The 17,399-nt window shown below is 48.3% G+C and overlaps 1 protein-coding gene across 6 annotated transcripts in view; it reads left to right on the forward strand.

Annotated features, from left to right (window-relative positions):
• LOC115080765 overlaps positions 1-17,399 on the forward strand; it is a 133,636-nt gene that overhangs the window by 29,330 nt on the left and 86,907 nt on the right. For all 6 annotated transcript variants that reach the window (XM_029585159.1, XM_029585160.1, XM_029585158.1 and 3 more), the window contains 2 exons: positions 74-294; positions 10,867-11,956. In XM_029585159.1, the coding sequence (XP_029441019.1) occupies positions 74-294; positions 10,867-11,956 (1,311 nt within the window). The remainder of the gene's footprint in view (positions 1-73; positions 295-10,866; positions 11,957-17,399) is intronic.

Genomic DNA, 17,399 nt, shown 5'->3' on the forward strand with positions numbered 1-17,399 from the left:
CCCTCTCGCTTTAACCTGTCACATCGCTGTACTCTGCTGCAATGATAATAATTGGCGTGTTGGGCTTGGACAGGTCTCCGAGGAGGACAGAGAGGAGCAGCTGAAGCGGAGCGAGTTCTACAGCTGGGCGGACTTCCGCTCTTTCCTGGATTCCTGGTGCCTGAAGAAGAACGTGCTGTTCGTCATTCGGCAGTCGGTGCCCCTGAAGGTGAACCCTCTGAAGCTGGACCTTCACTGGCGGGAGCTAACAGAGTCCCTGAAGTACAGCAGTGTGAGCATGGGCTGCAGTGTTAGGTACATTAAGTAGCTCCAGTTACCAGACTTGTATTTTATTTCTGCCTACTAAACTTCCTTGTCATCCTGCTAGACCAGTCCAGATGGCATGAGATTATGACAACACCAGACCGACAAAAAGGCTGCAAATGTTTTTGGTGCTATAAAGTTTGTCCAGTATCTGATTAGAGAGACAAGTGCCACCTTATAAGGCTATGTCTTCACTCAAGATGTATAGCGTGTTTTAATTTTTTTTAGTGATTTTTTTTTTTTCTTCCACTTTGTGATGCAACTTAACTTTTGCAGCATCTCAAGCTGTTTGGGCTCTTTAAGCTAAATTCTTTGTTTAATGCTCCCTAGCCGGCAGTTATACAGATCTTGGAAGGGGTTTTAAGAACTTTTCTGCACTCTAATCGGACTTTTAAGTTGCATCACAAAGTGAAAGAATGCGTAAGAATTTATTTGCATCCCCTATAAAACTGCTTTTTTAAATTGCATCAATAAAATCACTAAAAAAAAACAAAAAAACTGTATACATCTTGAGGGAAGACATAGCCTTATAGGTGGCACTTGTCTCTCTAATCAGATACCGGACAAACCTTATAGCACCAAAACCATTTGCAGCCTTTATGTTGGTTTGGTGTTTACATAGAATTCTTAGGGTGTTTTCAGATTCGAGGCATTTGGCGTCCTTTGCATAATGGGATTATGACATCCTGCCAGCAGATGGAGGTAGAGGACCACATCGTTTGGTGACCTCATCACTGCAGCACCGACACTTGTCGCTGTTTTCCGTCTCCAGCAGATGGTGGTGGGTGCAGTGGGATTCTTTGCTCCCAGGTTTTGGACTCCGGGCCTGTCCTGGTAGAGCTAATTTCATAGTTTTGTTTGCTACCCAGGCAAGCAGGCCTCAGATTGATTCTCCTGGTAGAACCGGTCCTGCTCCTAAGGCAACAATTCTTGTGGTTGTTCCTCTAGTTGAGCAGGTCCTAGTAGGTAACTCCCCAGTTCTGGCTAGGCTTGGATGAGCTGGAGGGTTTTTGGGATATCAGAAGAGGGTTTCCCGGGCAGTCATTTCCTCTCTGGGGTCTGTTGTATCTTTTTTTTTTTTTTTCTCACTGAGTTTCTCCTCCCCACTTCTCTATCTTTTCGCACCTATATGCCCTAGACTGGTGAGAAATCTGGGGCCTGCTGCTCCCCCAGAGTTATCTCGTCATTCGGGCAATGGGAGAAGGAGACTGAGAGGGCTAGCCTCTGGGCAGGTTTGGAGGATGGAGATTTCTCAGTCATTAGGATGTTTTAGGAAAGCAAAACGTGCTTCTCATACCTCCCAAGTTACTTCTGCTTTCCAGGTGCAGATTCCAGTGTCCGAGGCCGACCTCCACCCTTGAAGGGGGTTAGCAAGCCATTAAATGCTTTCGTTTCCAAGTGCTGGCATAGCGCACGGTCTTGTCAGACCGGGAGTATAAAGGGGGATCTCTGAAGGAGTAAGAACTTGAACCAGCTGCATCCTCTTCTGACAGAGGACAGGGAAGGTTTGTTTTGAGTTCCCCGGGTCTGCTGTTGAGAGTGCAGCCTCAGCCTGTTCAGGCTACGGTGTCACATGTTTTGGCTTTTCTACAGAGAGGTTCTGGTCAAGGGACTGGCCTTTAACTCTCTGAGTGTCCAGATAGCGACATTGGGTTGTCTCCAGGGTAAGGTGCAAGCTTTTCCTCTGTCCGCACATCCCGATGTTATACGGTTCCTTCAGGGAACTAAGAACTTGCCTCTTCAGGTGCAGAACATTTGTCCATCTTGGAATCTGAATCTAGTCCTTAGAGGATTGTGTGAGGCTGCGTTTGAACCACTTAAGAGAGCTACGGTTAAGGATTTGACTCTTAAAGTGGTTTTCTTGGTGGCTATTTGTTCAGCCAGGAGAATTCCAAGGCACTGTCGTGTGAAGATCCCTTCCTACAGATGTTGTATTCAGGGGGTATCTTTATGCATGGTGCCGCCTTTTCTGCATGAAGTAGTCTTGGCTTTCCATCTTAGGTAGTGGAGCTTCCAGCTTTTCCAGATTTGGATTCCTCTGCACCTCATGCCAGGGGGCTTAGGCTCTTAGATGGTGGGCATGCATTATTGAGGTATCTAAAGGTCACTTATGATTTCCGTAAATCAGAACACCTGTTTGTACTGTGGAGTGGTCCAAAGAAGGGAAGTAAGGTGTCCAAGGCTACAATTGTGCGGTGGCTGAAGGAAGCAATCAAGTGCCGGGGGGGGTGTTTAGGGTCGCACTTGATGCATTCTCGGGCAACTTCCTGGGCTGAGTCATATCAGGTGTCTCCGCATGAAATTTGCTGGGTGGCTATTGGGAAGTCGTTGCCCACTTTTGCTAGGCATTATCACTTGGATGTCAGGGCTCCGGCTTCCATGTGCTTTGGTGAATGTTCTACGAGTGGAACTCTCCGGGACCCACTCGAGTTAAGGGGAGCTTTGGTACGTCCCAGGAGTCTGGACTGATCTGGGTATGTTCAGGGAAAGGAAAATTGGTTCTTACCCTGCTGATTTACGTTCCTGTAGTACCACAGATCAGTCCAGAGACCCGCCCATTTACTAGGGGGGGGGGTGGAGAATCTGCCGCTCGTACCATTGCTTTGTATACAGTGTGGAGTTGTTGGAGGTTTTCACTGCTGATCGCTTATGTTAAATTTGGGAAACGAGTTTTCCATTGTCTTTTTTGGTAACTTCACCTTCCTCCGGCTTATTGGAGGGGAGGGAGTTTGCTTAGAAGTTTATGGTTGTTTCTGTCATCTTGGCTTGGGTGCAGGTCAATACTGAGGGACTGCAGGTGGCGCACTGGGTTATGCAGCCCCTGTCCATCTGCCCATCGCTCACAACCTGTTTTGCCATGGTCCAGTTCCATTCTCTTTTATAGCCTGATGCTTGAAAGGGCTCGCTTGCGTAGGACGAAGTGTCCTTTTGCAGTCATTTCTACTTTGCTGAAGGCCCGTAAGAATCCATTTTGTTGGCTTATGTTCAGGTCTGGGGTCCTTTCAAGGTCTGTTGCAAAACATCTGCCCGTTTTGCCCTCGTGAGCAGATATTCCGATCATTCTGCCCTTCCTCCAGAGGGTTTGGACAAGGGGTTAGCTCTTAGCTGCCACTTGAACTCTCAAGGAATTATCTCCTGTTATGGGATAAAATTCCAGGAGTCTCGCTTCCTTCGTGGAAGTAAACACATTTGTCTTCCCTTTAAGGTCTTAGTTCCCTAGTGGGGTCTTAATCTGGTTCTTAGTGCTCTGGTGGGCCCCCACTGCAAGCCTCTTAAGCACACCTCTTTGAAGGATCTTTTATTTAAAGACCAGTTTTTCTAGTGGTTCATGTGTTGAGCCAAGCACATTTCAGAATTATAGGCCTTATCTCATAGAGACCATTATCTGATGTTCTCCACAGAGTCTGTTTCTTTTTGTCCAAAACTGTCCTTTTTACCCAAGATTATGTCCTCTTCCTGGTTTCCTCTGATTTTGCTAAGCCAGGGTCCTCCCATCCTGATGATGGTTTGGGTTACGGCTTTGTCCAGAGGTTCTCAGACCTTGGTACTCCCTTGACTGGCTCCTCCGCAGGAGATGGGAGTTCAGTGGGCCCCGCTCCATTTCCTTCTGGGTTTGGCCTGGATCTGGCAGTTTATTTTCTTGGGTGGAGTTTTTTTCAGGGTTTGCAATCCTTTTCTTCAGGCACAGTCCTCCGCTTTGCCCAATCCGGTCACGTCGAACCCTCAGCCGGTGGCCCCTCCCTCTTCCAATCCAACGCCGGGGCGGGCCTCAGTTCACTGCAGGTATTCCCGACAGAAATCCTGATGAGGCTGATCCTGATTCCCTGGAGGATGGGGAAATTCCTCAAAGACGGGAACCCGTATCTGATCATGTTACGGTTCTTTCATCGAGATGAACTGCTAGCTCTGATTTCCCAGATCTTGCAGAAACTGGGTGTTCCTGGTACAGATTCCATGTCTGAACTGAAGAAGAATCCCATTTTGGTTTCTTTGTGTAAAGCCTCTTGTTTTTTCCTAGGTATGGATTCCATTCAGGAATTGATTGATCTTGAATGTGACCCCCCCCCCCCCCCCCGAGGCAGATTTCAAAGGGGTTGGACATTGGAAGGCCTGTACCCCCTGGATCCAGCTGTGAGAGAGCATTTGTGTCTTCCCAAAGTGGATGTGCTGGTCTGTGCCATCTCTAAGTGGATGACTATCCCCTTGGAGGGAGGAGCGGCCTTGGAGGATGTGTATGATAGACGGATTGAGTCTATCCTTAAACAAGCCTTTGAAGCGATGACTTTATAGATTGCTTCCTGTTGCACTCTTGCGGCCCTTCTTGTCTGCTTCTCTCTCAGGAAGTTTGATTCTGGGATGAATTCCAGAGCAGTTATGGAACCCGCTGTCGCCTTTTTGGCAGATGCAGGCTGTGATTTGGTCTGTACCTCGAACAGAGGAGTGGCTTTGGTGGTAGTGGCCAGGTGTCAACTATGGTTGCGAAATTGGTAAGCTGACAGCCTCCAAAGCTAATCTTACGAAAATGCCTTTTACTGGCTCACTCTTGTTTGGGAACAAGTTGGAGAAGCTGGCCAGTATGTGGGACGAGTCTCCAGATCCCCGGTTGCCGGAGGATAAGAAGCAATTGCAGCACCCCTCTGCTATGAGGGGTCATTTCCAGGGCTCCCGGCGGTTTCGTCCCTACAGAGGAGCGACCTTTCAGAGGACTCTGCCTTTCAGTAGATCTCAGTCCTTTCGTCCCAGACAGCCCAGGAGAGGAGCAAGCTCGGGTGGTGGATCTTTCTGAGCTTCCCAATTAAGGTTTGCCGACCCACCCTCTGTAACGAGATAGTGGGATGCCTCTCTCTCTTTTATCAGAGGTGGGTCGAGATCACGTCATATCAGTGAGTCCTGGAAATGATTTCAGTTGGATATGTGCTGGAATTTTGCAGTATTCCTCAGGACGTGTTCATGTTGTCTCTTTGCCACTCCCCACAGAAGAAGTAGGCAGTGGAGTCTATGCTTCTAAGGGTCCTCAGGCTGAGGTCTGTGGTTCCTGTGCCTATGTCTCAGGAAAGTATGGTGCAATATTCCATCTATTTTGTTGTGCTCAAGAAGATGGGTTCCTCACGTCCCATCCTGGATCTCAAATATGTCAACTGCCATTTGAGGGTGACTCATTTTCGCATGGATACCTTACGCTCTATGATGATGGCCATGTAGTCAGGGGAATTTCTAATCTACCTTCATATTCCCATCCATTTGAAACACCAGCGTTTTCTACATTTTGCGGTGTTAGGGTGCCATTATCAGTTTCGAGTGCTGCCCTTTGGTCTAGCCACCACCTCCATAATGTTTTCTAAGGGTTATGGTGGTAGTAGCAGAGGCATTGTGAAGAGATGAGATCCTGGTGCACCCATACTTGGACGACTGGCTGATTTGAGCCAAGTCTCAGGAAGAGAGCCACCTGGTGACCAATAAGGTAATCTCCTTGTAGGTGCTCATAAGAACATATGCCATACTGGGTCAGACCAAGGGTCCATCAAGCCCAGCATCCTGTTTCCAACAGTGGCCAATCCAGGCCATAAGAACCTGGTAAGTACCCAAAAACTAAGTCCATCCCATGGATGGTGAACCTGGCCAAGAGCAGTCTTCAGCCATTCCAGTCATTGGAGTATCTGGGGATCTGGTTCGACACGAAGCAGGGCAAGGTTTTCTTGCCGGAAATTCGGATTCAGGTGCATCAGTTGAACACTATACACGTCAGTGTGGTGTTTATTGCAGGTGTTTAGCTTGATTGCAGCAACCCTGGAAGTGGTGCTGTGGGCAAGGGTGCATATGCATCCTCTTCAGCACTCACTGCTGTCTCGTTGGAACCCACAGTCTCAGGGCTATTCGGTTCAGCTCCACTTGCCGATGGAAATCTGCTCTCGTCTCCAGTGATGGTTGCAGGAGGCTCATTTGAGCAAGGGAGTTTCCTTGTCCTCCCCGCATTGGTTGGTACTCATGACATGTGTGAGTCTCCAGGGTTGGGGAGCTCACTGTCAGGAGCTGTCTGCCCAAGGACGTTGGTGTGCCAAAAGAGTCCCTTTGGAACATCAATCACCTGGAAGCCCGGGTGGTCCGATTGGCATGCTTATAGTTCAGCAGCAGGCTGCAGGGTCGAGTGGTCCACATGATTGATTTATTTATTTATTTATTTATTTATTTAACAGTTTTATATACCGAAGTTCTAGTAACAAAGTTACTAATCAATTCGGTTTACATTATAACAATAAAATTGACAGTATATAGAATAATGTCTTACAGAGAACAGGGAAGATTGAACTTGGAAATAAATAAAATAACTTAATGAAAGCAATAAATAACTTCAACGGAGCAAGGAGAGTATAATTTAAATACAATATAAAATAGGAGAATATATTTTCGGAATTGACTGTGTCGGGCCTGAGGTCGATTGTTGAAAAGTTCCGAATAGTTATTGGGATTATTATAATAGTTATTTCTGACATGATGTCAGAAAACGTGACGACGTTGGCCTACATTTTTTTTATTATTTTTTTTATATACCGACATTCATCTCAATTGAGATATCACACCGGTTTACATTCAGGTACTGTAGGTATTTCTCTATCCCCAGAGGGCTTACAATCTAAGTTTTTGTACCTGAGGCAATGTAGGGTAAAGTGACTTGCCCAAGGTCACAAGGAGCGAAAGCAGGACTTGAACCTTGGTCTCCTGGTCCATAGTCCAGTGCTCTAACCACTAGGCTATTCCTCCTCCCTACATAAATCGCCAGGGAGGAGCCAAGAGCCAGCAAGTGTCGCAGGAAATAGACCAACTTATGGAGTGGGAGGAATTTATTTATTTATAGACTTTTCTTTGCTGACATTCGTGAGGCACATCATACCGGCTTACATTGAACTGAAAGGAGGAAAATACAATGAAGAGAATAACATGTTCATTGTTGAATGACATCTATAGATGATCTCTGCCTCTCACATTGCAGGAAAAGACAACGTACGAGCATACTAACTCAGCAGGAAGAGTCTGGACCCAAGAAAATGGGTGTTGTCAACCAAGGCGTTTCAGCTGATAGTAGATCACTGAGACCTTCTGTTCCTAGACTTGATGGCGACTTCTCGCAATGCAAAGGTTCCTCAATTCTTCAGTCACAAGAGATCCGTGGTCCCCAGGCATCGATGCTCTTGTTCAGGTCTGGCCAGAAAGTGCTTTGTGCTTTTCCTCTGTGGCCCTTATTGGGCAGGATGATTTGCAAGATTGAAGGCCACAGGGAGCTGGTACTCTTGGTGGCTCCGGACTGACCCAGGCATCCGTAGTATGCAGATCTGCGAAGATGCCTGGTGGAGACCCCCCTTCGTCTTCTGCCTCACATGGATCTGTTGCAGCAGGGACTGATTCGTCACGAGGATCCGACTCGGTTCTGTTTATGGTTTGGCCCTTGAAAGGGCTCACAAGTTGAAGCGTGGATATTCTGTGGTGATTGCCACCTTACTTCGCGCTCAAAAGTTCTCTACTTCCTTGGCCTATGTGCGGGTTTGGGCAGTGTTTGAGGCCTGGTGCGAAGACGCGGTATTCTTCCATGCTCAGTTAAGATCCCGTTCATTCTGGACTTTTTGCAGGAAGGGTTGAATAAAGGATTGGCCCTGAATTCCTTGAAGGTACGGGTTGCGGCTCTTGCCTATTTCAGGGGCCAGGTGAATGGTGTTTCCTTGTTGTCTCATCCTGATGTGGCCCATTTTTTTAAGGGAGTGAAGCATCTTCGGCCTCTGTTGAGGTTACCTGTTCCCTTGTGGATTCTTAATTTGGTGCTGGAATTTTTGGCAGGCTCTACGTTCTGACCACTGTGTAGCCTTTCCTTATGGTTATTGACCTTGAAGACAGCGTTCCTGGTGGCTATATGTTCTGCACGTCGACTTTACGAGCTGCAGGCCTTGTCTTGCTTCGAGCTGTTCCTTTGGGTGACTCCAGGGGCATTACAGCTATGTACTGTTCCATCCTTCTTGCTTAAGGTGGTCTCGAATTTCATTTGAATGAGTCCATCTCCTTGCCATCCCTGGATAAGGGCAGGGACATAGAGGAGTACAGACTCTTGCGTACCTTGGATGTCAAGAGACTTGTCGTGCGGTATCTGGAGGTTTCTGAACCTTTCCGAAAGATGGATCGCCTGTTTGGCCTTCATGATGGAAGGAAGCAGGGCGAACCAGCTTTGCGGGTACTATAGCTCGCTGGATTAAGGAGGTAGTCATGGCCACTTATGTGGATATTGAAAAGCCATTGTCTACTCAGGTTAGATTGTTGTCTCCCGTCGACATTTGCCGAGCTGCGACGTGGTCCTCCTTGTATACTTTTTTTCCAGGTTTTATCGTTTGGATGTGCAGGCCCAGGAGAGCACAGCCTTTGCACATGTGGTGTTGACTGGACCATGGGCAGCCTACCGTCCTACTCAGGAGTAGCATTGGTACATCCCACTGGTCCTGAGTCCATCTATCTACATGGTAGGAAATGGAGAAAGTACTTACCTGATAATTTTGTTTTCCTTAGTGTAGACAGATGGACTCAGCTTCCCGCCCTCAGCTGCCGAATGTTTTGTGTCCATGGTCCTATGGGGCTAAGTATTTTAGGGGATTACTGCTAATTGTTCATCCAGTCCCTAGATTGGGGTACCTATGTTCTTTCTTGAGTTCAGTGTTTCATGTTGGTTGAGTACAGTTATAGTTGCTTGCTTTTTTAGTTTGTTTGTTTTTAAATCAAGGTTTTTTTGCTAGTCTGTCCATAGTTGCTTTTGAAGAGAATGCTGGCAGGCTGGGGTCACTGCAGGGCCATATATACTGTGACATCAGCTTGCTCTGTCTCCATCTGCTGGCAGGGGAGCATAAGCTCACTGGTCCTTAGTCCATCTAAGGAAAACAAAATTATCAGGTAAGTAGTAATTTCTCCAATCTGCTGATCCAAATGACTTGTTCTCAGTGGAGTGTACATCTACACACACAGACAAACTCATCTAATTTAAAATGTAAAGTCAGTAACCACATATTTAAAAAAAAGAAAAGATTTAAGCAGTAACAGAAGGCCTGTTCAATCAGAACGTCAAAAATCATTTAATTAAGCATAGCTTGTCTGGGAGTTGGTTCCTTAGTCGAGGGACAGCTATTGCAAAGGATCATAATCGAGTTTCCATCAAACAGGCAACTTTAACCAGGGGAATTTTCAAGACTTATCATCCCCTGAGATCTCGGTGTTCTCTCTGGAATGTATAAGGATATCAAAGCATGGATACTTTTAGGTACAGTCTGGTAAAGTACATTATGAATATATCAAACAAAATAGGATCAGCCAGAACACAGTATACACAGGCGAAATGTCAAAACAAATATCGTTCCATGGTATAATGAGGGTGTCAGCAAGCCAGGTGAATGTGTAAAACCCCCCAGTCATCCACCCCTGGCTGTGAGAGAAGGCCGTGTTGTTAAACGTAATGAAAGCATCTCTTTTTTTTTTTTTTTTTTTTTAAGCACTGTTTTCTTATTGGAAGTAAAAACACCTATTGGCAAAGCTTAGAAAAATCTGCATGATATTAGAGAAACAAAACCCTGACGTCAGCTGGCGTTTCGCACCTCCTGAGTCAGGGGGACTTATCTTAAGCAGAGTGACCCCATGTTTGTATGCGCAGGACCAAGCTAGAGGCCTGCAGGGGCTGGGATAAGAGTGCAAACCTAGCTGGGTTCAGGAGGCCCTTGCCCAAACCAGAAGGGAGTGAAGGTACACTGACCTGAAGCAAGACGGCCTACAGCCATGTGCATGTAAGTGACTACTGCTAAGGTAGGAAGTCCATTGTTAAGTACTGTTTGGTTAATAAAGTTTTATCTGCACCAGAAAGGCTGGAGTCGGTGTGGATTTCTGTCTCCAGCCAAGGAAAATCTCCGCTCGGTCTCCCACAGTTCCCCCTGATGCAGGAGGTCCGAAACGCCAGCTGACGTCTGGGTTTTGTTTCTCTTATATCATGCAGATTTTTCTAAGCTTTGCCAATAGGTGTTTTTACGTGCAGTAAGAAAACAGTGCTTAAAAAAATAGATGCTTTCATTACGTTTAACAACACGGCCTTCTCTCACAGCTGGGGGTGGATGGTTGAGAGGTCCGGGTTAACCCCCCTGCCTTAAGGAGGTCTTACACATACACCAGGCTTGCTGACACCCTCATTATATCATGGAGAAATTGTATACTGTGTTCTGGCTGATCCTATTTTGTTTGATAATCAAGTTGAGACAGTACGCATGCCTGTATGGCATTCCAAAAATCATTAAGATGTAACAGATGTACGTAGGAAATGTGATATTGTCTGTTGATGTAAGGGTGACTATGATGATTGAAAAAATACTGCTATTGAACTCTGTGACCTTCACTTGACCATGACACGAGGTAGATTTAGGCTATTGTGTTTTTCGAGAAGGCTTGTTCCCCGAGTTTGACTGAGAACTAAGTAAATATTGTAATGGTACAATTGTTGTGAGAATAATGCCAATGAAAAGGGAGGTAACTAATGGTCTTTCAATTCTTCCCCAGCAAGAGCTGCCCAGCTAGCATCAGTCTGAAATTGGGCCCCCTAAAGGACAAGCTTGTTCTCGTCAAAGCCATGCTTCGTCACAACCACGACACTGGGGCCAACATTCCGCCTCCCGTTTCAAGAAGTCGGCTGGCACCTCCTCCATGCCTCCCCACCAGGATTACAAACGACATCTCCAGGAAGTTTCTAGAGCGGAGTGATTTGAGCAAACTGCAGAAGTTCCATCCTGCCCCCTCTGAAGATTGGACCCAAATCTTGAATGAGTTGGACATACTCCTTATTTCCGATCCTGGGGCGAAGGTGAAGTTAGTTTTTGTGGAAAACAGGTTACTGGTGAAGAGTATCTTCATTATGACTTCCCCCATGCAGGATATGATTCAGTGTTTTCCTGGATATCTGTATGTGGATCTGTTGTCCCGTTTCGGCAACCTTATTGATCTGTACACGGTCTATTGTGAAGATGACAGCTCGGAGTGGAAGGTATGTGCAAAGTGCATTGCACGCAAGAGGTCAGCAAATTTACGGTTTCTCATGGTTTCCATGTTACAGAGCATCCAGACCTTGACTAACCAGGTTAAGTATATAACGTTGAACCCAGAGATTCAGAATCCCCTGGAACTTGAGCCACTGATACCCTTTGCCTCATTGAGGTACTGCATGCCACTCGTTTTGGAGATTCTGTACGAGAAAATTTCTCACCTAGGTTCGACGGCAGAGGCCCAGATTAAGAACTTCTTGCACATCCTGGCTCACACTTGCTCGCCCAGTGTCTATGGTCGGTATCTGAGTGAGCTGAAGGCTGCCTGCCCGGCGGAGTTTTTCCAGTACTACTACGAGACCTGGCACCCACACAGGAAAATGTGGATCAAAAAGGACAACCGAAGTCAGATCGCAGAGAGCAACATCTGTACCTTGGTTAAGTTTGAGCACCAGGCTCTCCGAGCCATAGTGTATGCCTCTTCTTCCTTGTACCACTGCCTTCATGTAATTCTCCATGACAACATGACACTGTTGAATGCAACGTCATCTTCCCACCGTCAGGATTTGCCATCTGTGCTCGATGCATCCCCGGCAGATGCTGCCCAGCAGGTACGGCCTTCCTATTGCCTTTCCTCTTCAGTGTTGGGGAATGGTGGGAGACATGGAGGGGGAGAGAAGGGTGGAGCGGCAAAGAGAACGCAAACCAGTCACATGACACAAGCACAGAATAAGGCATGAAGGTTCTTCACCCTCACTGATTACTAATTATGACCTGACTTTTGAGGTCCGTGGAGCTTTATGAACATCAGGATAAAAGAAATGCCATTCTGGATCAGACCAAAGGTCCATCCAGCCCAGCATCCTCTCTCTTGACAGTGGGCAGTCCAGGTTAGAAGTATCCGTTAACATACCAAAGACTAGGTCCAATGCTATGAAAGAAGGAACAATAGGAATGAGCTGTAAGATGATAGACAGATCCTCCGTGCAAGTGTAGCTTGGACTTCAGTATATCCCACCATTCGTAGTAGATGTTACAGGGATTTCATTAAAAGAATAACCCTTCTTTTTTGGAGACCTTCTGTAAGTGCAATATTCAGATTAAAACAATGAGTTCATGTCCACCTGGCCAAGTCTGTGAAATGCTCGCTGAAATTAGGAAGGGAAATACAATGAGGAACACAATAATAATGGGAGATTTCTGTTACCCCGGTGCTACAGGGACGTGCTAGAGAGGTTAAACGTCTTCGTGCCATAAATGACTGCTTCATGGTGCAGTTGGTCCCAGAGAGGGGCAGCTACTGTAGATCTAGTCTTTAGTGGCACGCACACCCTGGTGCGAGGGGTTACTGCGGGGATGCCAGTAAGCAATAGCGGTCGTAATGCAGTCAAATCTGACGTAAACCGCTGGAGGGAGGACGGTAAAGTAAAACTACCGAGGTAGCCTGTAACTTTGAAAAGGGAGACTCGGGTTCGCCCAGTAATGGCAGCCAAGCGAAATGCTACCCAACGCTGTGCAAACTTGAGCTAGGAAAATGGATCCAGACAGTTATTATAGGCCGTGCCCTCATTCCCTTTTACGTCCAAGATACGTACCAGGATGCAACGAGAAGACGGCACCCTTTCCCTAAAGCATGTGACTAGAGAAGTAGGAGCCGAAAACCAAATCAGGATCCCCATATTCCCAGGCCCCGATCGTAAGGTCATGAAACGTGGAGGTCAGAGCGTTTTGCATTCCTGCCATGTCTAAGATTAATCGTAGGGGGGGGGGGGGGTCATGCTTTCCTAGTTCTGTGAATATCTTTGTTCTCTTCAGAAAGTAGTGGGTGCTTTTTGAAATGTTCCTCCCGTAGCAGCAGCGTGTTATATCTCCCTCTTGCATGTATCTCTTCATGTAAATGTTTTGTTTCAACATCTAAAACTTACAATCTGCTGTACTGAATCATTATAAAAATGATTACTGTGGGGTATAGAGACCATAACGTAAGCCTTATAACTCACCATTTTAATTATAGGTCCCAACATCAGGCAGTATGTGTATTATTTTTTTTAAGATGTTAGGACCCATAAGTTTTAAAAACCTTGCAATGCAAACCTGCAGTGAATTCTAGGTTACCTTGTACGGGTAATTTAAGGAGAGGATTCGGGAGTGTATTGAGACAAAGGGCATCCCTGTGTAGTCCCACGAAAAAGCCCTAACTCATCAGTTCTGTCATCGTTAATTAGTGCCAACGCCTTTGGATTATAATAAAGCAAGTGCATACAATTCAAGAAAACCCTGGTTATAAGCACATTTTACCAAAACCTGCAAGAGATATTCCCAGTTGACATTGTAGAACACCTTTTCAGCATCAAAACTAATTAGGAGCGAGGGGATATTTGCCAGTTTGTACGGTATAATGGACGCCAATATTTTCCAGATATTCACAACTGAGTGTCTATGCCTTATAAAACTCACTCAATTCTCTAAGATGAAATTGGGGAGTAATGAAGCTAACCTCTCTGCTAGAAGATTTGCAAACAATGTAAGATCAAAATGTACTACTTAACTGCTACTTAACATTTCTATAGCGCTACACAACATACAAGGCACTGTACAAACACGCAAAAAAGACAGTCCCTGGACAATAGAGCTTACAATCTCATAAGACAAAAATATAAAGAACATGAGACTTGGGGCATTTCATATAGCAAGACAATGGTTAAAAAAGAAAAAAATTAGATAATGAGGCTAAAAGCAGACAATCAGGCTTAATATTTAAAAGCAGCTTCAAAAAGGTGGGTCTTTAGATGGGATTTAAATACGGCGAGAGAGGGAGCATGATGCAGCAGAGTGCATGAGGAGGGGGGTGTAGAGAGGGATAAGAGGCGAGGTAGTGAGGGGCTGCAGAGTGCATGAGGAGGGGGGTAGAGAGGGATAAGAGAGGCGAGGTAGTGAGGGGCTGCAGAGTGCATGAGGAGGGGGTAGAGAGGGATAAGAGAGGAGAGGTAGTGAGGGGCTGCAGAGTGCATGAGGAGGGGGTAGAGAGGGATAAGAGAGGAGAGGGAGTGAGGGGCTGTAGAGTGCATGAGGAGGGGGGTAGAGAGAGATAAGAGAGGAGAGGTAGTGAGGGGCTGCAGAGTGCATGAGGAGGGGGTAGTAGAGAGGGATAAGAGAGGAGAGGCAGTGAGGGGCTGCAGAGTGCATGAGGAGGGGGTAGAGAGGGATAAGAGAGGAGAGGTAGTGAGGGGCTGCAGAGTGCATGAGGAGGGGGGTAGAGAGGGATAAGAGAGGAGAGGTAGTGAGGGGCTGCAGAGTGCATGAGGAGGGGGTGTAGAGAGGGATAAGAGGCGAGGTAGTGAGGGGCTGCAGAGTGCATGAGGAGGGGGTGTAGAGAGGGATAAGAGAGGAGAGGGAGTGAGGGGCTGTAGAGTGCATGAGGAGGGGGTGTAGAGAGGGATAAGAGAGGAGAGGTAGTGAGGGGCTGCAGAGTGCATGAGGAGGGGGTAGAGAGGGATGAGAGGAGAGGCAGTGAGGGGCTGCAGAGTGCATGAGGAGGGGGGTAGAGAGGGATAAGAGAGGAGAGGTAGTGAGGGGCTGCAGAGTGCATGAGGAGGGGGTAGAGAGGGATAAGAGAGGAGAGGTAGTGAGGGGCTGCAGAGTGCATGAGGAGGGGGTGTAGAGAGGGATAAGAGGCGAGGTAGTGAGGGGATGCAGAGTGCATGAGGAGGGGGGGTAGAGAGACAAGAGAGGAGAGGTAGGGAGGTGCTGCAGAGTGCATGAGGAGGGGGGTAGAGAGGGATAAGAGAGGAGAGGTAGTGAGGGGCTGCAGAGTGCATGAGGAGGGGGGTAGAGAGGGATAAGAGAGGAGAGGTAGTGAGGGGATGCAGAGTGCATGAGGAGGGGGTAGAGAGGGATAAGAGAGGAGAGGCAGTGAGGGGGTAGAGAGGGATAAGAGAGGAGAGGCAGTGAGGGGCTGCAGAGTGCATGAGGAGGGGGTAGAGAGGGATAAGAGAGGAGAGGTAGTGAGGGGCTGCAGAGTGCATGAGGAGGGGGTGTAGAGAGGGATAAGAGAGGAGAGGGAGTGAGGGGCTGTAGAGTGCATGAGGAGGGGGTGTAGAGAGGGATAAGAGGAGAGGCAGTGAGGGGCTGCAGAGTGCATGAGGAGGCGGTAGAGAGGGATAAGAGAGGAGAGGTAGTGAGGGGATGCAGAGAGCATGAGGAGGGGGGGTAGAGAGACAAGAGAGGAGAGGTAGGGAGGTGCTGCAGAGTGCATGAGGAGGGGGGTAGAGAGGGATAAGTGAGGAGAGGTAGTGAGGGGCTGCAGAGTGCATGAGGAGGGGGTAGAGAGGGAAAAGAGAGGAGAGGTAGTGAGGGGCTGCAGAGTGCATGAGGAGGGGGTGTAGAGGGATAAGAGAGGAGAGGCAGTGAGGGGCTGCAGAGTGCATGAGGAGGGGGTAGAGAGGGATAAGAGAAGAGAGGTAGTGAGGGGCTGTAGAGTGCATGAGGAGGGGGTGTAGAGAGGGATAAGAGAGGAGAGGTAGTGAGGGGATGCAGAGTGCATGAGGAGGGGGTAGAGAGGGATAAGTGAGGAGAGGTAGTGAGGGGCTGCAGAGTGCATGAGGAGGGGGTAGAGAGGGATAAGAGAGGAGAGGTAGTGAGGGGATGCAGAGTGCATAAGGAGGGGGTAGAGAGGGATAAGAGAGGAGAGGTAGTGAGGGGTAGAGAGGGATAAGAGAGGAGAGGCAGTGAGGGGCTGCAGAGTGCATGAGGAGGGGGTAGAGAGGGATAAGAGAGGAGAGGTAGTGAGGGGCTGCAGAGTGCATGAGGAGGGGGGTAGAGAGGGATGAGAGGAGAGGCAGTGAGGGGCTGCAGAGTGCATGAGGAGGGGGTAGAGAGGGATAAGAGGAGGAGAGGTAGTGAGGGGCTGCAGAGTGCATGAGGAGGGGGTAGAGAGGGATAAGAGAGGAGAGGTAGTGAGGGGCTGCAGAGTGCATGAGGAGGGGGTGTAGAGAGGGATAAGAGGCGAGGTAGTGAGGGGCTGCAGAGTGCATGAGGAGGGGGTGTAGAGAGGGATAAGAGAGGAGAGGGAGTGAGGGGCTGTAGAGTGCATGAGGAGGGGGTGTAGAGAGGGATAAGAGAGGAGAGGTAGTGAGGGGCTGCAGAGTGCATGAGGAGGGGGTAGAGAGGGATAAGAGAGGAGAGGTAGTGAGGGGATGCAGAGTGCATGAGGAGGGGGGTAGAGAGACAAGAGAGGAGAGGTAGGGAGGGGCTGCAGAGTGCATGAGGAGGGGGTGTAGAGAGGGATAAGAGAGGAGAGGCAGTGAGGGGCTGCAGAGTGCATGAGGAGGGGGTGTAGAGAGGGATAAGAGAGGAGAGGGAGTGAGGGGCTGTAGAGTGCATGAGGAGGGGGTGTAGAGAGGGATAAGAGGCGAGGTAGTGAGGGGCTGCAGAGTGCATGAGGAGGGGGTAGAGAGGGATAAGAGAGGAGAGGTAGTGAGGGGCTGCAGAGAGCATGAGGAGGGGGTAGAGAGGGATAAGAGAGGAGAGGGAGTGAGGGGCTGCAGAGTGCATGAGGAGGGGGGTAGAGAGGGATAAGAGAGGAGAGGGAGTGAGGGGCTGTAGAGTGCATGAGGAGGGGGGTAGAGAGGGATAAGAGAGGAGAGGTAGTGAGGGGCTGCAGAGTGCATGAGGAGGGGGGTAGAGAGGGATAGAGAGGCGAGGTAGTGAGGGGCTGCAGAGTGCATGAGGAGGGGGGTAGAGAGGGATAAGAGAGGAGAGGTAGTGAGGGGGCTGCAGAGTGCATGAGGAGGGGGGGTAGAGAGGGATAAGAGAGGAGAGGTAGTGAGGGGCTGCAGAGTGCATGAGGAGGGGTGTAGAGAGGGATAAGAGGCGAGGTAGTGAGGGGCTGCAGAGTGCATGAGGAGGGGGTGTAGAGAGGGATAAGAGAGGAGAGGGAGTGAGGGGCTGCAGAGTGCATGAGGAGGGGGGTAGAGAGAGATAAGAGAGGAGAGGTAGTGAGGGGCTGCAGAGTGCATGAGGAGGGGGTAGAGAGGGATAAGAGAGGAGAGGTAG

This window comes from Rhinatrema bivittatum, chromosome 19, assembly GCF_901001135.1.
Source record: "Rhinatrema bivittatum chromosome 19, aRhiBiv1.1, whole genome shotgun sequence".
In the NCBI taxonomy this organism is placed as follows: domain Eukaryota; kingdom Metazoa; phylum Chordata; class Amphibia; order Gymnophiona; family Rhinatrematidae; genus Rhinatrema; species Rhinatrema bivittatum.